The sequence below is a fragment of the Ornithorhynchus anatinus genome, chromosome 5 (assembly GCF_004115215.2).
Source record: "Ornithorhynchus anatinus isolate Pmale09 chromosome 5, mOrnAna1.pri.v4, whole genome shotgun sequence".
In the NCBI taxonomy this organism is placed as follows: domain Eukaryota; kingdom Metazoa; phylum Chordata; class Mammalia; order Monotremata; family Ornithorhynchidae; genus Ornithorhynchus; species Ornithorhynchus anatinus.
The window spans coordinates 50,218,802-50,244,231 of NC_041732.1; the positions used below are offsets into that span (position 1 = coordinate 50,218,802).

Here is a 25,430-nt window from a genome sequence, read left to right on the forward strand (position 1 = left end):
CATCTTTATCTTCCACTGTTTGATACCCTCTAGACTGTAAGCTCATTATGGGCAGAGAATGGGTCTACCAACTCTGTTGTGCCATACTCTTCCAAGAACTTAGTACAGTGCTTTGCACACAGTAAGCACTCAATAAAAAATCCTGACATTGATTGAGATCCAACCCCTCTTGATCCAAACCTATTCACTCTTTCCCACTGGGATGTTGGGTAATCACAAGGCACCAGGTACTGAAAGATTTCCACAAGTTTCCCCTTGAGATCGAGTCATTTTCATTTTTGAACTTCCAGTGATCATTTTGATGTTGAAACCTATTCATAATAATAATAATGTTGGTATTTTGTTAAGCGCTTACTACTGTGCAGAGCACTGTTCTAAGCGCTGGGGTAGATACAGGGTAATCAGGTTGTCCCAAGTGAGGCTCACGGTTAATCCCCATTTTACAGATGAGGTAACTGAGGCACAGAGAAGTTAAGTGACTTGCCCACAGTCACACAGCTGACAAGTGGCAGAGCCGGGATTCGAACCCACGACCTCTGACTCCAAAGCCTGGGCTCTTTCCACTGAGCCACTCTGCTTCTCTATTCTTGTGTCTTAACTGACTGGCGCCATAAGCTCAAATGCTGTTAAAAGGGAGGGCTTGATTTCCCTAGCTTTCAACCTTACCAATAAGGAACCTGAGATAAGCTATTGGGTTGAAAAAAGGATCCTTCTCTTGCTCCCTCCCTCCCGCTCTTTCCATGTTTTGCAACCCTCAAAAGCAGGGATCCCTGAGCATCTTTAGTAACACCAAGATATCAGGATTCACTGATATTCTGTACTGTAAAGAGACCAATTGAGTCCCCCTCTGTGGGATGCCTCTGCTTTGGACACTTTTTGCATTTTGTTGGATTTTCCTTTCCATAGTCTGAGAGAAAAAGGAAACGATCCAAGCTGAAAACTTCCAACTCATTATGGTTTTGAGACCTTGCAAAGTATTTCAGATAATGAAAAACAACTACATGCAGACACCTGGAAATCTGTCCTGCCTTATTCATTCAATTGTATTTACTGAGCATTTACTATGTGCAGAGCACTGTTATAAGCGCTTGGAATGTACTATTCGGCAACAGATAGAGACAATCCCTGCCCAACAACGGGCTCGTCTTGGTAGAAGAAAAGGTGTGGAGATTTTGTGATCAGAAACGGCTGCTCAGAGCACACCACTAAGTAGGATGAACACACTGCCAGGAGAGAGGGGCCCCCAGTGTCTAGGAAAATTCCACACATAACCTAGCACTGAAAATGCATTTACAAGTCCTCTAGCGACTGAGGCCAGCAATGGAGGCTCAAAATTTATCAGGATAGTCAATTAATCAATGGCATTGATTGACCATTTTCTAGGTGCAGAGCACTGTACTACGTGGTTGGGAGCTTACAATATAAACAAGTTGGATAAGGACAGAAGAGACGTAGGAATGGGTGGAAGTGGGGAACAAAAGAACAGGGTATACTGACTGGATAGAGATCACTTTTACAATATTGCCAACATTTCCCACGATTACAAACAAGCCTTCAAGCAATCCAGAACACACTGGATGTTCTCCGTGACCACTTCTGCAAGAGACCTTTGGGGAAGCAGCATGGCCTAGTGGAAAGAGCACGGTCCTAGAAGACCTGCGTTCTTATCTCGGCTCTATCACTTACTGAGTGATCTTGGGAAAGTCAATTTGCCGTGCCTCAATACTTGTTCTCTTCACTATTTAAACTGTGAGCCCCACGTGGGACCTGATTATCTTATATCTACCCCATTGCTTACTACAGTGCTTGGCATATAGTAAGCATAAGCTCACTGGGGGCAGGGAATGTGGCTGTTTTACTATTATGTAACTGAGCTCTGTGTAAGAGAGGAAAGAAAATCAGAATCAGCAAGTCAGTTTTTAAAAGCTGCTTCTTTAGAATGCAAGTTTTGACAAGCTCGGCACTTACTTCAGAGGCCCCTCTAGACTCTAAGTCCATTGTGGGCAAACAGCATGTATGCGACTCTGTTACAATGTACTCTCCCAAGCGCTTAGTACAGTTCTCTACACAGAGTAAGCACTCAAAAAACACAATCGATATTATTCTCCTCTTCCTTCCTCATGCCCTCGACCATTCTCTCTTTCAATTACAAGAACGTCTACCTAATGTTACTACCAAAGGATAGCAAGCAGCCTATGGGAAGACCTTAAGGACTCCTTTGAAAAACCACAGAACCCACTCAGTTCTTCCAGAATGTTTGTTTTCATTACGCTTTTTAACTTGAATGTGAGGACATTAGGGAGCATTTCTGTGCCAACGCGGGCATGTTTGGGGAGAGTGTGTTGCGGGGTCATTACCATGGGTGAGTTTTCCCCATTGTGGATTTCTGCAGGAACACAACCCCCACATAATCAAAGAACTAGGTGAATGACAGAGACCTCTCTGCCCATTTCCCCAACCGGATGGGCAAGGAAACAAATAACTGCTTTATTGTACTAGGATTACAAATAAAGGATGTAAAATGGATCATTAAAGAATATGGTCCGGGAAGAGAGAAAAGCAAAGCTCAAATGTTCAATAACAATCCCAAATCTTGTGCTTTCCCGCTCAGTCCTTACCTTGCAGCTGCTGCCAGGAGATTCTTGGCATTAGGAGCTCCTGGATCAACAGAGAGAGACTTGGCAGCTAGAAGGAGCTTACTGGAGGCCATAGAGATATTTTTGAGGTTTCCGATCACTTGAATCTGGTCCTCTTTAGTCTGTGCAATCAAAATGAATAAATAAATGTGGAGAGCAGGCCTGGATATCCAACCACCTCAGGGTGTGACAGGTACATCACTCCTAAAACTATACTCCATTTTGCAGGTTTGGGTTCCAACCCTCAGCCCCTGCCCAGTTACGATACTACCAATGCAGAGAGAGGAATTAGATTCAATAAAGTGGTCAGGCTGCTAATAAGAGTGGTGCTCTCATACAGAATGGGGGGAGGGTTGGTAAAGTCTAACAACTTGCTTAACAATGCCCGGGTTGTCAGACATCTTGTATGTCTCAGCCTGGCACCGCTCAGCCACATTGTACTGATCTGGATGCTGATTATATTCCAGCAGCTTCTGCCTAGTGACAGGACCCATTTCTCACCTGTCCCGGCATCTGAGGAATGCCCGTGGACCAGAGGGTAAGAAATACCTTGGACCTCTCTTGTAAAGAGATGGCTGGACCCCAGAAAAATGGGTTGAGGCTTACTCCAAATATGCCAGCTTTCTTGCTGTGATAAGGGGAAATCAAATCAATTGTACAAGGCTTAGTACAGTGCCTGGCACACAGTAAGCACCTAAGAAATACCGTTATTATTATCATTACCTAAAATTTAATCATTTCTTCCTAGGTATCAGACTTGATCTCTTCAGATCAGGGGCTAGGCTGTACTAAATACCTACCTGTTGTCCTAGGTTTTGCTAAATATAGCAAATTATAAACTATGAATTATGAATGAAGGTAGTCCCCACACGCCTTTCAACAGCCATACACACAAGACCTAAACAATTGTACAATCAAAAGAATCCGGCCAGAGGCACAGTGAACAAATCCACCTCTGAGCAGCCAAGAAAAATCTCCCCAGGGACAACTCTTCAACGAAGAACACCATTTTTAAGAATAATAATATAGCCACGGGGATTTACGTAGCCTCTTTTCGACAATATTTAAAACATCTTTTAGTCACAGAGTATGTTTGAAAGGTGAGGAAGACAGGTATTATTACTCTCACTTTTCAAAGGAAAAAACTGAAGTCCAGAGAATTTCGAGTGTTCCCGGAGTCTGGGACAGGTCTAGAAATCAGGTCTCCTAACTCCTAATCCAGCACACTTGGCAGCTGAGAATTCTTGGATCTTTCCAACTTGCCTCAGCTGATCAATTCAGTCAGAACCAAGGAAGAGCAGCCCAAGATGGCCTTTCCTGTTAGCGCTGCTTGCAGGCCAACCCTCTGCATTCCTCACGGACTGAAAACCCAACACGCACCTGGGCCTGGCCAGCCATTTCGATACCAGCATCGAGGAATTCGTCAAAATCGTCGCTGAATTTTCCAGAAGCTGCTGCTAGCTCTCCACTCTGACCCCGGGTGGCATGAACAACTTCCCCTGCAGACTGGTTCAAGTCAGCGGCGGCCTGGTTCAATTCACTCTGGGCTTCTTGGAAAGGCTTGGTACTTGCAGGCAGCTACGGGGGAACAGACAGACTTCTGTAAGCCAACATGTCTTCTCATCTTTAAGCACGGCTAGAGGATATTTTAAAATGAAGTTCCCAACCATCTGCAAATTCCTCCTCCGGTTACCCATCAAAACCAATTAGTAACTGGAATTTTCTTAAAGTGTCTGACTCCCATGGGGTAGATTGTAAGCTCCTTTGGGTGAGGGATGGAATCGCCATACTTTACTGTAATCATTAATCAAAGGTACAGTTCTAGACGATAAATTCATTGTAAGTGGGGGAGGGGGAGTGTGTCAACCAAATCTGTTGTACTGTACTCTCCCAAATGCTTAGAGTAGTGCTCTGCACACAGTGAACACTCAATACCACCGACTGATTGATGGATATTTATTGAGTGCTTATTGTGTGCAGAGCACCATACTATGTGCTTGGGAAAGCATAACAGAGTTTTTCTTTTCTTATTTTCTTTTAACAGTAGTTGTTAAGCATTTACTATGTGCCGGTCCCTTTATTAAATGCTGAGGCAGACGCCAGCTAATCAGGTTGGACCCAATCCATGTCCTACATGGGGCTCACAATCATAATCTCCAATTTACCAATGAGGGAATTGAGGCACAGATAAATTAAGTGATTTGCCCAAGTTCATACAGCAAGCATGTAGTGGATCTGGGATTAGAACCCAAATCCTCTGGCTCCCAGGCCCAAGGTCCTTCCACTAGGCCACGCTGCTTATCAGTTGGTAGACACGGTAGTCAGCAAGGAGGCTGATACAATAGTCGGGACGGGATAGGCTAAGTGTTTGGATCAGCATTGCAGCAGTTTGGATGGAGAAGAAACGGCAGATTTTAGCAATCTTGTGAAGGAAGAACCGACATGTGGTGACAGACTGACAATGTGGATATTGGGAATGTATTATATTCTCTCAAGTGTTCAGTACAGTGCACATAGTAAGGTCTCCTCCCACCTTGACTGTATCTCGTTGTGGACGGGAATGTCACTGTTTATTGTTGTATTGTACTCTCCTAAGCGCTTAGTACAGTGCTCTGCACACAGTAAGTGCTCATTAAATACGATTGAATGAATGCCACTGATTGAAGGATGCATCACTTGGTTCCCTCCTATCTCACCTCCCTTCTCTCCTACTACAGCCCACCCCTTACACTCCGCTCCTCTGCCGCGCATCTCCTCACGGTCCCTCGTTCTCGCTTGTTCCGTCGTCGACCCCGGCCCACATCCTACCGCTGACCTGGAATGCCCTCCCTCCTCACCTCCGCCAAACTAACTCTCTTCTCCTCTTCAGAGCCCTACTGAGAGCTCACCTCCTCCAGGAGGCCTTCCCACACTGAGCCCTCCCTTTCCCTCTGCTCCTCCTCACCTCCCCATTCCCCCACTCCCTCTCTCTGCTCTTCACCCTTCCCCAGCACTTGTGCATATTTGTATATATTATTTATTACTCTGTTTATTTTGTTAATGATGTGTATATATCTACGATTCTATTTATCTTGATGGTATTGACGCCTGACTGCTTGTTCTGTTGTCTGTCTCCACTGTTTTGTCTGTCTCCACCATTTAGACTGTGAGCCCGTTATTGGGCAGGGCTTGTTACAGAAGCAGAGTAGCTCAGTGGAAAGAGTCCGAGGTCATGGGTTCGAATCCCAGCTCTGCCACTTGGCAGCTGTGTGACTGTGGGCAAGTCACTTTACTTCTCTGGGCCTCAGTGACTGCATCTGTAAAATGGGGATTAAGACTGGTGAGCCTCACGTGGGACAACCTGATTACCCTGTATCTACCCCAGCGCTTAAAACGGGGCTCTGCACACAGTAAGCGCTTAAATACCAACAGTATTATTACTGTCTCTATCTGTTGCCAAACTGTACATTCCAAGCGCTCAGGACAGAGCTCTGCACATAGTATGCGCTCAATAAATACCACTGAATGAATAAAAACGAAGACTGTAAGCCCGTCACTGGGCAGGGACCGTCTCTATCTGTTACCGATTTGTACATTCCAAGCGCTCAGGACAGGGCTCTGCACATAGTATGCGCTCAATAAATACCACTGAATGAATAAAAACGAAGACTGTAAGCCCGTCATTGGGCAGGGACCGTCTCTATCTGTTACCGATTTGTACATGCCAAGCGCTCAGTACAGTGCTCCGCACATAGTAAGCGCTCAATAAATACTATTGAATGAATAAAAACGAAGACTGTAAGCCCGTCATTGGGCAGGGACTGTCTCTATCTCTTGCAGATCTGTACATTCCAAGCGCTTAGTACGGTGCTCTGCACACAGTAAGCACTCAATAAATACTATTGAATGAATAAAAACGAAGGCTGTAAGCCCGTCATTGGGCAGGGACCATCTCTATCTGTTACCGATTTGTACATTCCAAGCGCTCAGTACAGTGCTCTGCACATAGTAAGTGCTCAATAAATACTATTGAATGAATAAAAACGAAGACTGTAAGCCCGTCATTGGGCAGGGACCGTCTCTATCTCTCGCAGATCTGTATATTCCAAGCGCTTAGTACGGTGCTCCGCACACAGTAAGCGCTCAATAAATACTATTGAATGAATAAAAACGAAGGCTGTAAGGCCATCATTGGAGAGGGACTGTCTCTATCTGTTGCAGATCGGTACATTCCAAGCGCTTAGTATGGTGCTCTGCACACAGTAAGCGCTCAATAAATACTACTGAATGAATGAATGATTGAATGAATGAATGCATCACCCATTGGTAGAAGGGCAGTTTCCAGATCTCACCACGAGGGGGCCCCGTGCTCACGGTCAAGGGCCTTGACAAGGATCCATTCAGCTGCCCGCGCCTGAGCGCCAGGCTCCTCTGCTGCCCTGCATCTTCCCGGAGCTCGGCAACCACGGATTTCTCTTTTGCCGCCCCGCGATGCCTTCCCCCAGGCCTCCCCAAAAAGAACCAACCCAAGAACCAAAAACAAACAGTCATCCCTCCAAACGGAAAGGCGCCGTGACGACGGAGCGGGACGACCTCTGCCGGAAGACCTCTCCGTTTCTCCAGGAAATGTCCTATCTCACCGAATCGACCAGCAGTTTCTTGCTCGACTCTCCGATGCTCTTCAAGGCCACATCCACGTCCTTCTGCCCAGGGAGGCAATTTACACAGTTATTCAACGAGTGAGACACGGCCTTGGCCACCTGGATGCAAAGTAGGAAAAGCAGAAAGTGAGAGATGGCCTCCTCAGCTCCCTCTACTACAAATAATAATAATAATAATGATTGTGGTATTTGTTAAGCACTTTCCACGTACCAGGCATTATACTGAGTGCTACAATGGATTCAAGCAAATCGGTCTGGACAGAGTCCCTGTCCCACATGGGGCTGACAGTCTTAATCCCCATTTTACAGATGAGGTAACTGAGGTACAAAGAAGTGAAAACACTTGCCCAAGGACACACAGGAGACAAGCGGTGGAGCGGAATTATAACCCAGGTCCTTCTGACTCCAAGACCCGTGTTCTATCCACTAGGCCACGCCGCTTCTCTAATACAGATACAATACAAATTCATAAATCACCTTGACTCTCCTTCTAAAGGGAAAGATACCAACAGAGAGGGGGTGGAGCAGGAGAGAAATCTGAAACTAGGCAGATGGTCGTTATCTTCCCCCAAAGGCAAAAGACATGGAACTTGTCTGCCAGTATCTATCTGACACTATTTATTCTTCCACATTGCTTCTTCCCTCAGCCTTTTGGCTATGAGAAAATGATACACGCTCTCCCTGAGGATAACATCCTGTCCCAGTGAGGAGACTGACATGCTGATACAATACACCCAGCGCACTTCCCAGAGCGAGACACATGTGCTTTTCAAAATCCTACCGTGCATCTTTCCAATCTTGGCTTACAAGGCAAAACAAGCTGAGCCACTCCCCAAAAGGAATGGGATCTCTGACAGAAAGCTCCCTGGAGATGCCAGCTGGGCATCGAATTCCTCGTTTGTGAAAAGCCATTGTGCAGTAGTCCTCGGTTTCTGCCTGCTCAGCAGCCTGGGGATCAGGCGCCCAGAAATGTGATCTTTTCCCACCACCCATCAGGTTCCCCAAGGCAGTCAGAGGTCATCAGGGGGAAGACACACATCTGCAGTTAGGTGTCCAGCAGCTCTGATGGGCCCCTTGGTTTAATAGTAGCAATAACAATCAGTAGTCCTTTTCAAATGCCTATGCTACTTATAAGAGCCTTCTTGTAAGCACTGTGCTTGAGAGAGTACAAGGACTCCCTGTCCTCAAAGGGCTTAAAATATAACGGCATTAATGTGGGCAAAGAGAAGCCGCGTGGCCTAGTGGATAGAACATGGGCCTGGGAGTCAGAACAACCTCGGTTCTAATCCTGGCTCCGCCACTTGTCTGCAGTGTGATACTGGGCAAGTCACTTCACTTCTCTGGGCCTCAATTACCTCATCTGTAAAATGGGAATGAAGACTGTGAGTCCCATGTGGGACAGGGACTGTGTCCAACCTGATCACCTTATATCCACCCCAGCACTTAGAATAGTGTTTGACACATGGTAAGCACTTATTATTATCAATAATAATGATGATTATGATAATAACGGCATTTATTCAGCACTTGAAATGCGCCAGGCACTATATTAATCACTAGGGCGGAGACAGGCAAATATCATCATCCTTATTAACTCTGGCCTACACACTCGGCACCTCCAACATTCCCTGCTCACCTGAGCCAGTCTTTGTTGGCTTTCCGCATCTCCAGGTGCCACCAGGGCTTGCTTTGCTTCCTGAATGAGCATGGCGGAGCCCTCCATCACATCTCTCGCCGAATCCAACATGGCGTGCGCGGCGGCTGGATCATTGGTTGACGCTGCCACTCCCCTAGCTGCCTGGGCCAGGGTTTTCAGCGCCTGAGCTGTTTCTCGTGCAGCCACTCCTAAAGCATAAAAAAAGGGCCAAATCCTGTTCGCATACATCTAGCTCGTGGCAGCTGCGGACCTGGCAAGTCATCATACCACAGCCTGGACTTGGCTGTGTCTTCTCATAGGTCTGTCCTGTTCCATGACATTTCATCCCCCTGGGCTTAGGACTAGAATGAGACAGGAAGGACTCAGAGTTTGCTTGAATTCCATCCCCTAGGAATCAATTCATCCATCAATGGTATGTACTGAACACTTACCGTGTGCAAAGCATTGTACTAAGTGCTTCAGAGGGTAACACACAACATAGTTGGTAGACCTATTCCCCTGCCCGCAGTGAGCTTTGTTTTAGTACAGTGCTTTGCACACAGTAAGTGTTCAATAAATATGATCAAATGAATAAGCTTACGGTCTAGAAGACAAATTTATGATCTAGAGGGATCCCAGAGTACTATGAGTTGCCCAAGCGAGTGGGTGAGAGAGATAAACCTGTGCTCACTGACTTGGAAAAACAAAATGCTGAAGCTCATATCTAGCCTGTAGTCCACAGCAAAAATGAAAAATAATGATAATAATAACAACAATCATAATACCATTCGTTAAACCCTAATGGGCTGAACACTATATTAAGCCCTGGGGAAGATACACACTAATCAAGTTGAATATAAACCCCGTCCCACAGCCTTAAGTAGGAGGGAGAACAGGAATTCAACCCCCCTTTGAGGATAAGGAAACTGAGCTACAGAGAGGTTAAGTGGCTTGCCCAAGGTCATGCAGCAGGCAAGTGGCAGAGCCAGGATTAAAAACCAGATCCTCTGATTCCCAGGTCTGTGCTTTTTCCACTAATTGCTTCCTGCAAAAGACCAGAAAAATGTGTAGACTTTGATTATCTAAATGGCTTCTGTTGTTAAACAGCATTGGTTGGCTTGCTCCAAGAACCCAAGTCGCAGTAATAATATTAATAATAACTGTAGTATTTCTTAAACATTTTTGTGACAAGCAATGTGTTAAGCACAAAGTAGCTACAATGCAATCAGATCTGATGCAGTCCTTACCCCACTTGATGCTCACAGTCTATGGGAGAGAATATGTAAGAACCCCCATGTGGCCTCATAGAAAGAGCACGAGCCTAAGAGTCAGAGGACATGAGTTCTAATCCCGGCTCTGCCACTTGCCTATCATATGACTTAGGCAAAGTCACACCTTCTCTTTGCCTCAGTTTCTTCATCTGTAAAATGGGAATTCAATACTTGCTTTTTCTGCCTACTTAGAAGGTGAGCCTCATATGGGGTAAGGGACTGTGTCCGTCCTGGTTATCTCATCTATCCCAATGCAGCAGGAGAAGCAGTGTGGCCTGATGGGTGGAACAAAGGCCTGGAGTCAGAAGGAACTGGGTTCTAATCTGGGCTCCGCCACTTGTCTGCTGCATGACCTTGGGAAAGCCACTTCACCTTTCTGTGTCACAGTTACCACATCTGTATAATGGGGATTATGACTGTGACAACGAGCCTGAGTGGGACATGGCCTGTCTTCAACCTGATTAGCTTGTATCTACCCCAGAGCTCAGCATAGTACCCGGCACATAGTAAGAGGTTAACAAATGTCACAATTATTATCATTATGAATAATATTAACTCATCCCCAGGTGATGAAGAAATGCAGTAAAGTTCCTTTGGGGCTCCCTGCCCACAGGAAGCTGTGACGGGTTCAATGGCAAAATCGAGCTCATGGCAGATATAAGAGGAGAGGGCATTACACTAGTTCACACTGATGCGATAAGCTAACCTATCACACTGCTATACTAGGTAGTCCGCTTATTAGTGATAAAGGGGTACAGTATTGAGCTGTTAATTACAAGAAAGAGACTTTGTAGAGGTCCCAAGACAGCTATGTTGTATCTAGGGTTTGCTCATCTGTAAATATTTAGGGAGTCAGACAGCTGGGACATAGCTCGGAAACCTAATGAAAACAAATTAGAAAGCTGCCAATCCACACAGTCTGCTTTGAGTGCAGCTTTTTTTTAATGAAGCCTTTTTAAACAAAGGGAGTTTTATTTATGAAGGGAAGGCATACAGGAAAAGTGTTGTAAAGGCAACAGTGGTAATGAGGACAGCAGAGATGGGGGAGGTGGTCGATTCATTCCTGATTCCTACTCTCCTCCCACCCCCACCACTTTATTACTTGAGTCAAATTTGATTTCTAGTCACGGGAAATTTGGAAGGGTGTGAGTCTTAAGCTTAAGGAATTAGACAGGATACCCTTGTGTGGAGAGCCACTTAACGGGAGCAGTTCCAAGACCTTTACTGGCTCAGGACATCTCTGAGGGGCTATGGCAACAAACCAAGCTCTGTTAACGCTGAACAGAAAGCACAGGAAAGGATGAGCTTCGCAAGGGCAAATCATTCATTCCCAAGTATTTTCTGCCAAGAATCCCCTTTATATTCTGATCGAATGCTGGAGAGCCCCTTTAGCAGAGAGCTAAACTTTCCAAAAACAGGAAGCCATCCCCAGGAAAGGAACTGATCTGGAATAAATAAAAGGAGCCCTCAGAAAGCAACTATAGAGGCCTAGGGAAAACAGCTACTGCAAGTCAGAATTGGAAGGGCAATAACGTTTCATGTGGGAACCCACGGCAAAGAAATTTTTGATATGACAAAAGAGCATTAGCAGCCCTAAGTTACTTCAACAGCTTTCTCCCCATCTGGACTCAGGATTAAAGGCCCTAGTGAGATCAAAAGTCCACTTATAATCCTCCAAGGCATAATCTGATGATCAGGACATGAAGTAGGAAATGGACAGAAGGAAATCAGGACCCTTCCAGCCTGTTTTAATTACTGTTTGACCCTCTTAATACACTACCTGGGCAAGGGCCCAGAGGAGAACTGAGTACACCCCTAAAACTCTTGAATGACTGACCCTCTTAATACAAACTGGCTTCCTGAGGAAATCACCCCTCAGTTGGTTACTGAGGACTAAGGACAAAATACCTTGGGTGGACACTATATTGCAAAAGCTTTATAATAATGGAATCAGAACTCTTTCAGTGGCAAACATTTAAGGAAGCCCATGCTACCTGTTCTGGAGTCTGATGAAGATGATGGAACCTCCAGTCGAAAGGGACAGACCCAACGGAGACATCAGGACCAAAAAACCAACAATAGTGAAAGAAGTACCTGTGTAATGTTCATTGCCTTGAGCAGCACACGTCAGCAGCTGAGCCATCGAGGAACCCACGGCTTTTGACGTACTTCCTAAATCCTGAGCACATTTTTCCAACTATAAAAATATTCAAGGGGCAAGATTACCTGGAAGAAACGCAACTTGTTTCCCTGACATCTTTATAGAGTGCACCCTACGTATGGCAGGATAGAACACTGGGCCATGGCCGGGCCTTTTATCTGGGCTACTGTCTCCATCCTGCTCGGAAAGCCAATAGCTTCAATTCCATAGGACGCTTTCTTAGAAAGTCCGTGGCACACACTTGGTGGAAATAAATTCTCTCCTCCTCTTGAGAAGCAAAAATATTTACCTTCTTCCTCCTCTGAATGCCAGATTATAAAAAAAAAGCAAACTAATTATTTTATGTCAGAGAGCAGTCAGAAAAAGAAAATGGAGAGGGATAAAAGGTCTGGCATTTTCAAGAATATATTTTAAATAGCCTAAGTATTTACTTCTCATTAAGGATACGTTACTGGGCTTTGGAGATATGCAACAATTCGATACATCACACTATTAAAAGGAGTTGAACTGATGACAGAGTCACCTGGAGAGTCTAGCCTCAGTTCTAAGACTACAGGACCGAAAAGTGGGAGTCTCCCCACCCCCATCTCTGGCCTCCTCTTCCACCATGATCCCCTCGCCCTAAAGAATTCAACCAACCTCAGATGGAGAATTCCTTCCCCTAACAATTCCTTACCGTTTCTCCAGGGAGTGGTTTCAGTTGGCTATCTCCAGCTGCCATTTTTGCATCCTGCAGTTCGTTTTTAAGAGTTTGTACTGTGTTCAAAGCTGAATCAATTTCCATGGGACCACAGGCTTCATGAGCCTAAAAAGCAATCAATCAGTCAATGGTATTTACTGAGAACTTACTGCGTGCAGAACACTGTACTGAGAGCTTGGGAGAGTACAATACAAGAGAGTTGGTAGATGCATTCCCTGCCCACAACGAGCTCACAGTCCAGAGGACTAGATTAAAAAAAGAAAAGCTGAGCGGGGGCACTAATACAAGGAAAGATGGGCCCCACTAGAGAAAATCTTAGTTTTTTTTAATCCCAAAGTGTTGAGATGCTGAATACAGTTCTTTCTCTGGGAGACTTAAGGTAACTTGGTGCCCTGCCTGGACACCAGAAAACTGCTCAATCCCCTAGCAATTTACCCGCTTCGAATCAATTGCTGATTTAAAAGTCAAAAAAAAAAAAAAGCTATTGATCACCCTTGACGATAAGCTGAAGGCATACATTATTAATACATGGCAGCAAAGCACTGTAGGCAGAGGTGATAGAAGGGCAAAAAATAAGAACATTACTCTTCTAGCAATTTCCCAAATTAATGCCTAAAAAGTTCTGACTTCTAGTGGCTCAGTCTCAGCAAGGGAGAGGACATGTATTTATCACAAAACAGTGAAAAAACTGGAGGTGAAACCTAGAAACAATACCAAAGTGCTAGAAGAAAGGCCTAACGAGCAGTCAGGTAGACATTCTCCAACTGCACAAAATAACTCTGACCCTCAAGCGCTTAGCACAGTGCCACGCGTTCAGTGCACTGTCCCCTTCGGATGCTCAATAAAAACCATACTACCACCTCGCCTTCTCTCCTTCCCCTGTCACACTCAAACAGTAGGCCCCCAATGTTTCAATTCCACAGCAGGAATATAATACATCGAAAAATTAAATCTTTCAACTTTACCAGCATCGGGACTTACCTTTTGGGAGGCGGTGCGGAGCTCGGCCAAGCTGGTGGCAAGATTCTTGGCACACTGGCTGAGCTGCATTGCTGCAGCCTGGTCACTTACTGTGGGGACGGCGGCTTTGGCAGAAGCCACCATCTTACTTCCGGGCTATTTAGGGATGAGAAAGCAAGAACTGTAACTAATCAGCTGCCGCCATAAGCGCTTAATACGAATGAATGAATGAGAAGGGGGGCTCTTCAAATGGGAATTCAAGGTTTTAGAACAACCAAACTTTTAAATCACCCCCCTCACGTTAACTGGCAATGGATCTTTTTAACAACAAACCACATCACACTTTGCTCTCCGAACTGTGAATGCAAAATAGTTGCAAGGAAGAAAACATTTTCACATTTTCTACAATATATTTGGAAAACTTAGGCACGTTATCCCAGTAGTTTTCTTTTTTAAAAAAACTAGGCCACTTTTCATAGAATAAAAGGAAGGGAAGGCATATCTATTGGAGAAGAAACATTTAGCTGTGTTAGCATCTTTACATGTCAGAGTTTTCTTGGAAATGGAAATGATTTCCAAAAAAAGCAGAGCAAATGGAGACGATACTCAGAAGACATCTTCCTGAAAAGCATGTTTGATCCAGATGCATTATGAGACCTAGGAGAACAGAACAGACCTCTAGATAAGGAAAAACAGAAGGCGTCCAATAGGGTTTTAAGCAGGCCCCGGACTGTAACTTTTCAGTTGTGAGACAGCCACTCTTGGAAAGTTGTCTATGGGAAAACTCATCATGGGTCTCAAAACCCCAACTAGGGAGGCATAGGATGGGAGTGGGTGAGGGGGTTAGGGGGTGATACCCCTTCACTGCCCACATTTGAAGGATGACCCTGTGAATGAGAGGAGCTCCTTCTCTTGCCACCTCACAGAATGGATTACTGAGAACAAAAAAAAAAACACCCCAAAATTCCTTAACTCTGTATTCAGTTAGCATGCCAACACACTGTGTTGGTAAAATATGAAAGATAGGTGCAAACCTTCCATCAGAAAAAGGGTCTTTTTCACCATGAAATAATCACATTTCCTTCAGTTGTGTAGTCCTGGCTATCATGAGAAAGAGCACAGTGTGTGTTGAATGAGGTGTACATTACATGGGTCACTAATTTCAAAAGAATGGTTCCCACTACAAATACTGGATTAGTGATAGTCGTTTTGAACCTCGTTCCTCCAGAGACATGCAGCCCAACTGCTTATTCAAGATGCAGACAGATATCTTTCAGATCCTAGTTTCAGATCAGAGCAGCTTTCCATCAGTACACTGCTGTGTCTCAGCCTTTATCCCACTGCCCTACCTTCCCTTCCAGCTTTCTAGAACCCAAAACCAGGAGGGCAGAGTCTCAAATCCTTGAAAAATGTCATCTGCACTTTCCGGGGTTCACACTTCAGTTTAAAATTCAGCTTTGCTCAGCTACATCTCTCTCCTCAGACACTAGCAAAATAAGAAGGGAAGCCAGGCAATCTTTCTCCACAATGTATTGAGGCATATTTGTGCTCTGGAGGACAAAGAACAACACTCCATGGTCCAGGATAATTCTTCTTTATTACCTGGAGAAAGTTCTGGCTTGAAATGATGAGAGCCAGCTGAGCACTGAGATCTTCTGCCTGAGCTTGGCTTCCTCTCACCCCCTGGACCAGCTGAGGAATATGATCAGCCACAGCCTGTGGGAAGCACAGAAGAGTGAAACTGAGAACACTTGTTATGTTTAAGATGGGGGTAAAAAGTAGAATTTGACTGGCTTGAGGGGTGGAAAGAGACCTAATGGGAGATTTTTCCTTAGGTGCAATATTCAATACTCTCACCTCCTAGGAGTTTCACTGTCCTAAGATTGATTTTTTTTTTAAATGGCATTTGCTAAGGGCCTACTATGTGCCAGGAACTGTACTACATGCTGGGATAGATACAAGATAATCAGGTTGGAAAGAGTCCCTGTCCCACATGGGGCTCACAATCTTAATCCTCATTTTATAGAGGCACAGATAAGTGAAATGACTTGCCCATGGTCATACAGCAAGGAAGTAGCAGAGCCAAGATTAGAACCCAGATCGTTCTGACATCCAGGCCCATGCTCTATCCATTAGGCCACGCTGCTTCTGATTTTGGAGTAGAGGCTTAAACAACAGAAGCTACTCCGTGGCATACCAGACTTTTACTCAACAGATCTTAATTCTAACAGTGGTATTTGTTACTGGCTTACTTTGTACTAAGCATTGAACTAGAAATTGGGATAGATACAAGATAATCAGGTCAGGATCAGATCCTGTCCCACATGGCACTCAGAGTCTAATGGAGACGGTATATAGGTACTTCATGAGAAGCAGCGTAGCATAGTCAAAATAGGAGTCAGAGGTCATGGGTTCTAATTCCAGCTCTGCCACTTGTCCACTGTGACCTTGGGCAAGCCACCTAACTTCTCTGTGCCTCAGTTACCTCATTTGTAAAATGGGGATTAACACTGTGAGCCCCATGTGGGACAACTTACTTACCTTGGATCTATCCAGCTTAGAACAGTGTTTGGCACATAATAAGCACTTAACAAATACCCTAACAATAATAATCATTTTATTATATTAGAGTTGAGGAAACTGAGATACAAAGAACTTAAGTGGTTTGCCAGAGGTCACACATCAGGCCAGTGGCAGAATGAAGAGTAGAACCCAGGTCCCCTGACTCCCAGACACGTTCTCCTTCTCTAGACCACTCTGCTTGTATCTTGTCGGCCACATCCCCATGTCTTCTACTTGACTCTCCCACTGAATCTGGCCAATTAATTCTGTCATTCTGGGCTCACTAAAGTCACAAAGTCACTGCAATTTCGTGTGGTAAGCTGGGCCAATCAGTGATATTTACTGAGCACTTTACTATGTGCAGAGCACTATTCTAAGCCCTTGGGCACTGTTTTAAGTGATTAGTACCATGCTCTGCACTCAGTAAGTGCTCAATAAATACCATTGATTGAGTAATTCAACAATTAACTCAATGCCACAGGAGGCTTCAATATTGTGTTCAGACTTAGAACCAAGCAATGGTTTCCTGGCCACTTGTTCAACTCTGTGGCTCTAAAGATTTACAAGTGCTTCTGCCAGCTCTGCAGATTTCTTTTATCCTACTAGGCACCTGCAAGCTATGAGTGTAGAGCTCTATCTGGCTCTTCTTGGAGCCCAACTTGACCATTGGGCCAAGCTTCGGGGAAAGAGGTGGTCCCCACCCATCACCCTACGATGTGTGCAGGCAGCAACGCAGCAGACAAAGGGGGCTGCTAGGGACTGGGGGCGGAGTTGGGGAGGGGGAAGTCAGCAAGCCCTCCAAGAACCCTCTTCCAGGAAGAGAGGGTGGCCCCATTTCCCACCTGGCCACTGCCAGTGCTGGCTTTTTTTTGCCTAATGGTACTTGTTAAGCACTTACTATGTGCCAAACACTGGGGTAGATTCTAATTAATTGGTTTAGACATGGCCCCTGTCCCCCCAAGGGGCTCATACTCTTAATGCCCATTTTCAGATGAGGTAACGGAGGCCCAGAGAAGTGAAGTGACTTGCCTAAGGTCACAGAGAAGACAAGTGACGGAGGCGGGATTAGAACCCAGGTCCTTCTGACTCCCAGGCCCATGCTCTATCCACTAAGCCAGGCGGATTTTCCTGTCTAGACTTTGAGCTCTTGTGGGCAGGGATTGTCTCTCTTTATTGATGTATTGTACTTTCCCAAATGCTTCGTACAGTGCTCTGCACTCAGTAATAATAAATATGATTGAATGAATGCATGAATACTGCCCCTTCCGCTCTATTCCTCTTGTCTCCTCTCCCACCCCTATTCCCTCCTCTCTCTTTTCCCCGTGATCTCTCTTCCATCCCCTTTCCCCTCTGCATTCCATCCCTGCTGCCAACAACTGTTGTTGCTGTGAAGCAACAGCCAGGTGCAGTGACATCACTCCATCATATGCAGCGTGATGCAATGATGTCAACTAGAAGACTATAAACTGTGCAGATCTTTATGCACGAAACTGCTCAGAAGTTTCACTTTGGCCCTTCTGCAAAACAAAAAAAGGCTGCTGACCACTGTTCTATACGTTTTACACAGAGCAAGGAATTCTGCCATACTTCTAGAAATTTGTTATGCAATTAGGGAATCAATCAATCATATTTATTGAGCTCTCACTATGTGCAAAGCACTGTATTAAGTGCTCGGGAAAATACGATACAAAATAATTAGCAGACACGTTCCCCGCCCATAATGAGCTTAAAGTCTAGAGGGAATGTTCATAGAACACCACAAGTTGGATAGAAATAGCATGCTAAAGGAATGACTTATACACCTACGTGTGTGTGCGCTCGCCCATCAGCATAACGTTACAACAGATCAGTCAATCGTGTTTACTGAGGACTTACTGTGTGCAGAACACTGTACTAGGTGCATACACAGTGCACCACGAACTTTCCTTAAAGAGGGTTTTGCAAGGATATAACTCCTGCATTTTAGATGAACTGGGTGTACTTGGAAAAGGAATTCTATGTCAGTCAGTCAACATACATTCCTAGTCATGATGTGCTGATCCAAACCTATCATTTTGTCTAAGGAATGAGACTTTGACAGCCTTAGCCCTTCCCATTAGGTAGGGGCATTTTTCTGCCTGACTGAATTACCTACCTTCTTGAAAGCCACAACTCAGTGGCTTCTGTAGTAAGCCACCACCTGCTAAGTGCTAAACTTCCCTCTACATGTGCTACAAGTTATATTGATCATTTTCTAACAGATCCTCTTTGGCAATGCTGCTGTTGACCTCATTTCATGGGGCTCTGAGGCAGTGGAATGCACCCAATTCTATACCCTGTTGGGTTTTTTATTGCTCTATCGGTCCTAGAGAAACATCACCTAGGAGCAGAATGGCAACTACGATAGCAATACAAGCGGTTTCACAGCAGTGGTTTCCACACTGCCCAAGTCACCACACAGAGGCAGAGACAAGATACTGAGTCAGAAATGGGCTCCTATCAGTAATTGCTTCCTTGCTCTGCCCTGCTAGATGCTCCAGGCCACTGCCTGCAGTCTCACGAAGCTAATTTACTCCTATCAAGCAGATATGAGCAATATACCAAGTATAGTTTCCTAGAGTAAATAATCCCAAGGTCCAAAATATTGACCAAAACAGTAAAAATCTTTAAAACGATAAAAAAATTTAGTCACGTGCTCAAGCCACAGTGTAACATGAATGTGTCTGCCAACTCTGCTGCATTATACTTTCCTAAATGCTTAGTACAGTGTACTGCACATAGTGAGTGCTCAATAAATACTACTGATGCTGATACTGATGATGATGACTTACTAATAATGCCAACAATGCATGCTCCTGAGTTCGCTATTTTGGGAATACACTTGAACACTTAATTTTTAAAAGTACTACCTTTCAGATCCTATTCATACAACGACATCCTATGTTAACAGACCTGTTATTATTTATGCTAAATACATTCGCTACCATTATTTAATGCTACAATTAAAGGGACCATCACTTCTGTCACAATACCTCAGAGAGAGGGGAAAGGAAGTTCTTAAGTCAAGGTAGATTTTGCAGCACCTGGAAGTTTGAGTGCTCTGGGGGGCTGCAAGCAATTGTGACATTAAAATTCAACAGTTCTATCATGAAAGAATGATAGGAGACACACGAGATAAAGGAGATAGACCGAAGTTTACTCCCTTAAAAGCAACGGATTTACCAATATGGCAACAGCTACCATAATTTTCACATATAAGTTGAGACAGCCAAAAGGAGAGAAATCAAACATGGGCCACAAGACACTAGAATACCCTCCATTTTCCCCACCTCCAAAGTCAACTACCCTTAAAAGACTTCAATCATAGTCTCCTGACATCAGGGAAGGAACTGTAGGACTAGATTCTGTGGCTCTAGCTATCTACCATTCTAATGGGAAACAGGGTTCCACCAAACAAAAAAGGAAAAAAAAAGCAGTGTGGTCTAGTGGAAATCGTTTGAGGTCCCGGGAGACAAGAGGACCCGAGTTCTAATCCTGGTTCTGCCATTCACCGGCTGAGTAATCTGGGGCATGTCACTTAATCTAACCTGGCCTCAGTCTCCTTAACCTGGACTATGGGGATTCAATACCAGTCCTCCCTCTCCCTTAACAATAATAGTAATAATAATAATAATGTTGGTATTTGTTAAGTGCTTACTATGTTCTAAGTGCTGGGGTAGACACAGGGTAATCAGGTTGTCCCACATGAGGCTCACAGTCTTCACCCCCATTTTACAGATGAGGTAACTGAGGCACAGAGAAGTTAAGTAACTTGCCCACAGTCACACAGCTAGTGGCAGAGCTGGGATTCGAACCCATGATCTCTGACTCCCAAGCCCAGGCTCTTTCCACTGATCCACGCTACTTCTAGAATGTGAGTCCCATACGGGACAGGGACTATGTCCAACATTATTTTCTTGTATCTATGCCAGCGCTTGAGACACAGTAAGCACTTAAACACCACAACAATTATTAACATTTTTATCAGTTCTGAAACAAATCAAAGAAGGGGTGCCCATTGCACTCTCTGAATTACGGGGCAATCTGGGTATACATTTTCAGCTGAAGCCTGAAACTCAGAAAAGCCAAGCGCAGAGGGGCTAGTACAGAAGGTCCCAAAATAAAACGGGGTGGGAATTAGATACTTCAGGTGCAAACTCAGACAGAGAAGGTGCAGAGAGGAAAGTTTGAAATTCAGCACATTTTAACATGTGTAAAAAATAAATATGAAGTTCTCTTAGCTCTTCAAAGGTGTGTAAGATTTCATTTACTTCAGATGGCTGGTATCCTGAATTTACCAGACTGAAGCCCATTTCAAAGATATTAATGATGTAGGTATTTGTTAAGCGCTTACTATGTGCAGAGCACTGTTCTAAGCGCTGGGGGAGATACAGGGTAATCAGGTTGCTCCATGTGAGGCTCAGTCTTAATCCCCATTTTCCAGATGAGGGAACTGAGGCCAAGAGAAGTTAAGTGACTTGCCCATAGTCACACAGCTGACAAGTGGCAGAGCCAGGATTCAAACCCATGACCTCTGACTCCCAAGCCCGGGCTCTTTCCCTGAGCCACGCTGCTTCTCTGATATATTATACATTATATAATATGAATTATATATATTATGTATACAATATTATATTATACACATTACATCATAATAATAACAATGATAATTGTGGCATTTGTTAAGCGCTTACTATGTGCCAGTAAGCCAGTGAACTAAGCGTTGGGGGTGGAAACAAGCAAATCGGTTTGGACACAGTCCCTGTCCCACATGGAGCTTAGTCTCAGTCCCCTTTTTACAGATGAGGTAACTGAGGCCCAAAGAAGTGAAGTGACTTGCCCAGCATCAGTCTGGAAAAAATGGCTCAAAGAAATCTTTACTGACAAAAAGTGGACGAAAGAACACCTGGAAAATCTAAGCAACAATCAACCAGTAGGTTTGGACGGGATACAAAAACCAAATTAGCAAGGCGCTTAGAGGTATTAAGCTACTAGAACCATCCACAACAGCCATCTTACTCTGCTCGATAGAAGGCTCACCTTGCAGCTCTGAACAAGTTGCTGGTGAGCTGCTGGGTTCTTGTTGGAAATGGCCGCATTCTGGGAGGCAGCAATTGTCTGAGTGGCAGCAGCTGCAGCCTGTTTAGCGGCGACCTTGGGAGAAGAATATAAGATAGAATGACTCCGTGAACACCACTCACAGAAGGCTTCATCTTTACTTCCTACCCTTACCAAAGGAGTTGTGAACAACCAAGGGCCACACTCACTTGTGGAAGAGATTGCCAAACCAACGACAAGCAGGGGCTCTGTCCATTTTTCCTTTGAATAAACCAACGCAACGATTCCACCCCATGATGGTGCAGTTGAGAGGAATTTTTGTATTTTAAGTAATCCTACAATTACAACATTTCACTTATGAGTCAGTTCCCTAGGCCAGGCACAAGTGTTTGCTTGCTCATATTCTCTCTCCAAGATCAGTAAAGTAACTCATTCGCTGGGAAGAGTCTAACTACCCAACAAGAAGCCACACTTGTGGTGCAATCTCAGGAATCGCCCACTCCGAGCAAAAAGGTTGCCCCTCTGAAAGCGTCTGTTTTCTTCTTTTCTCTCTGCACCTCCCTCTTCTTCCCTTCAATTCATTTTTCCACCATTCATTTGGAGAGGAAGATTTTCGTAGGAAAAACAAAGATATGGTACTGAAATGTAGCTTGCTTCTATTTAGGATTAAGCTCGAGTCTCAACTTTGAACACTTGTCACCAAATATAAAGAGTGTCCAAAAGAGATCCATGCCAACTCGAACTTTGGAGGTGGCTGTGAATGAAGAAATCTTTACCCATCTGCTCCAAGTTCATTATTTGCATTCACTTTCTTTTCCATTGGCAAAATCTCAGGGGCAGCAGCCCATAAAGGGGGTCTGGTGACTCACCTCTAGTCTGTTGACGATTTTTTTCTTAATAGCATTCTGCGCCGCGGCGTTGGTGGCAACTCGCAGTCCTTCTGCTGCCTCTCTCAATCTCTGCTGTTGGTCTTCGTTTTCGGGATTGGCTGCAGCGCCCTGAAAGAGTGGAAAATACACCACCAGAGCTCAAATCCTGCTTTACACACCCCCCTTCAAGGGGCTAGTCTGTGTACTATGTGATGTGAGAAGCAGTGTGGCTTAGTGGATAGAGCACATGCCTGGGAGTCAAAAGGTTGTGGGTTCTAATTCCAGCTCTGCCACATGTCTGCTGTGTAACCTTGGGAAAGTCATTTAACTTCTCTGTGCCTCAGCTACCTCATCTGGCAAAATGGCGATTAAGAGAATGAGCCCCATGGGGACAGGGACTGTATTCAAACTAATTAACTTGTATCTGCCCCAGTGCTTAAAACAGTACTTTGCACATAGTAAGTGCTTAACAAGTACCATTACTGAAGAAGTCTGGCAACCACAAGTAAAAAACTGCAGGTGAAATTAATAAATGGAAAATAATAAATGGGCCTGGGGGTTAGAGAACCTAGGTTCTAATCCCAGCTTTGCCCGCTGTGCAACCTTGGGCAAGTGACAATTCCTCCGAGCCTCAGTTTCCTCATCTGGAAAATGGGGATTCCATTCCTACTTTGACTCTGCATCCCATATGGGGCAGGAACTTGGTCCAACCTGATTATTATCTCTCCCTAGCACTTAGTACAGTGCTTGACACTTAATCAGAGCTTAACAAATACCACAATTATTAGTTATTACTTTGTCTAGAGCGTTGTTCTAAAACCTCGGGAGAGGGCAATCCAATAGGTAGACATGACCCCTGTACCTCAAGGAGCTTACAGTCTAACAGAGGGGAGCCAGACATTAAAATAAAATCATCATCATCCGGCATTTAATGAGTGCTTACTATGTCCAGAGTACTGTACTATGCATTTGGGAGAGAACAGTACAACAGGGTTGATGGGTAGATACACTCCCTGCCCACAATAACGCACCTCCTCTTCCTCCACCATAAGCTATATCCCTAAGTAGCTGCTGGAAGGGGGGCACATTGAAATAAAAAAAAATGGCCAGATGTGCAGAGATCATCTGTACTCTGTTCTAGGAGAATCCTCTTCATCCACCCTACATGTGCACTACATTGCTCCATGGGATGAAAAAGGACGGTGACTCTTCGTGGCTCAGTGGAAAGAGCCTGGGCTTCGGAGTCAGAGGTCATGGGTTCGACTCCCTGCTCTGCCACTTATCAGCTGTGTGACTGTGGGCAAGTCACTTGACTTCTCTGGGCCTCAGCTACCTCATCTGTAAAATGGGGATTAACTGTGAGCCTCACGAGGGACAACCTGATTACCATCTCTCCCCCAGCGCTGAGAACAGTGCTCTGCACATAGTAAGTGCTTAAAAAATACAAATACCAACATTATTATTTCTGGAATCCTCATCCCATACCTTTGCAGCTTCCACCATACGAGCAGTAGAATCTGCCAAAAGCTTGGCAGCTGCCAAAAGCTTCTTAGAATTCTCCATGTCAATCTCAGCCTCAGCATCTGACCTCATGGCATTGACAAGATCCGAAGTTGCTTGAGCAAGGACCCTGGCCTGTCGTACCATTTCACCTACCAAGAACAAAAAAACAATTCAATTATGCTTGTCTTTCCCCTTTTAAAGTAGCTCAAATTCATTGTGAAACATGGTTTTGCATCACTAAAGGACAATGGCAAGATTTAAGTCAAAGTTTTGGATAACAGTAAAGCAAGCTAAGAAGAGAAACTTCACTTCTACACACCACTTCCTGACTCGGCCCATTCCTCTCCACTCAGACTGGTGTTGACCTGATCCATGCTATCATCTTACTTAGACTGCAAGCCCCAAGAGGGACAGAGACTGTGCCCCACCTGATTATCTTGTATCTATCCCAGTGCATGATGCAGTGTTTGACATATAGCAAGCACTTAAAAATACTATTAGTTTTTTTCGTGGTATTTGTTTATTTCAACTGCATTTGTTCAGTGCTTACTATGTTCCATAAACCCTTCCAGTCTACAATTATCTACTGCTATATTAACCATCTTTTTCAAGCGTTGGTCACTGCTTAGCCAAGCATTTGGGTGCACTGCAACCAGTGGGCATTCAATAAATACTTCCGCTACTTAAAGAACCATGTTTGAGTAAGGTAATGGAGCCAATAATTTGTGCCTGGAGCATACAAACTTAAGTTACAAACAATACCACAGAGTGACTGGAAAGCCACTGAAATAAGTCATTCACTGGCCAAGTGAAGGAGTTGAGAAATTTCCCCCTTGGCTCAGGCACGTAGTCTACTCACCTTTTCTCCAACTTCCACCCCTACACCCTTCCTATCATTTCTTCAAGGAAAAAAAATTAGTAGAATTCACTTCAGAGCTGTTTAATAATTAGGCAGGAGTGGTAATATGAAATTAATACAACTCCCCATACACATCCCCCATGTGAAAACAAATTAATCCCCTCCAGCACCCAAAATGCTCTTTGCCATTTCTACGTATTGCCCTTGTATTTTCTGGGGCCTTCACTGGAGACTAAAACAAATAAAGACAAAGTCTGATCAATATGCCTTCATTTGGAAGTATCTGAATCTATTCCCTCTCAAATTGCACCCAAGGTCACACAGCAGACAAATGACAGTCGGAGTTACAATGTAGGTTCTTCTAACTCCTAGGTCTGTGCTCTAACCACTAGCCCATGCTGCTTTTCCTTCTCTTTCTGTCATAGTTTTTACCACAAACTACCACAGAATGTAAACTTGTGGGCACGAAACATGTCTTCCAACACTACTGTATTGTACTCTCCCAAGCAGTTAATATAGTGTTCTGCACATACTAAGTGCTTAATATGCTTGAATGA

At 44.5% G+C, this 25,430-nt stretch overlaps 1 protein-coding gene across 3 annotated transcripts in view; it reads right to left on the reverse strand.

Annotated features, from left to right (window-relative positions):
* The window catches only part of TLN2 (talin 2), a 488,673-nt gene that overhangs the window by 129,964 nt on the left and 333,279 nt on the right, over positions 1–25,430 (reverse strand). For all 3 annotated transcript variants that reach the window (XM_029064739.2, XM_029064741.2, XM_029064740.2), the window contains 11 exons: positions 23,997–24,163; positions 22,512–22,640; positions 21,625–21,738; positions 15,607–15,720; positions 14,026–14,160; positions 13,021–13,149; positions 12,278–12,380; positions 8,913–9,121; positions 7,256–7,375; positions 4,017–4,214; positions 2,619–2,758 (listed from right to left, as the gene is read on the reverse strand). In XM_029064739.2, the coding sequence (XP_028920572.1) occupies positions 2,619–2,758; positions 4,017–4,214; positions 7,256–7,375; positions 8,913–9,121; positions 12,278–12,380; positions 13,021–13,149; positions 14,026–14,160; positions 15,607–15,720; positions 21,625–21,738; positions 22,512–22,640; positions 23,997–24,163 (1,558 nt within the window). The remainder of the gene's footprint in view (positions 1–2,618; positions 2,759–4,016; positions 4,215–7,255; positions 7,376–8,912; positions 9,122–12,277; positions 12,381–13,020; positions 13,150–14,025; positions 14,161–15,606; positions 15,721–21,624; positions 21,739–22,511; positions 22,641–23,996; positions 24,164–25,430) is intronic.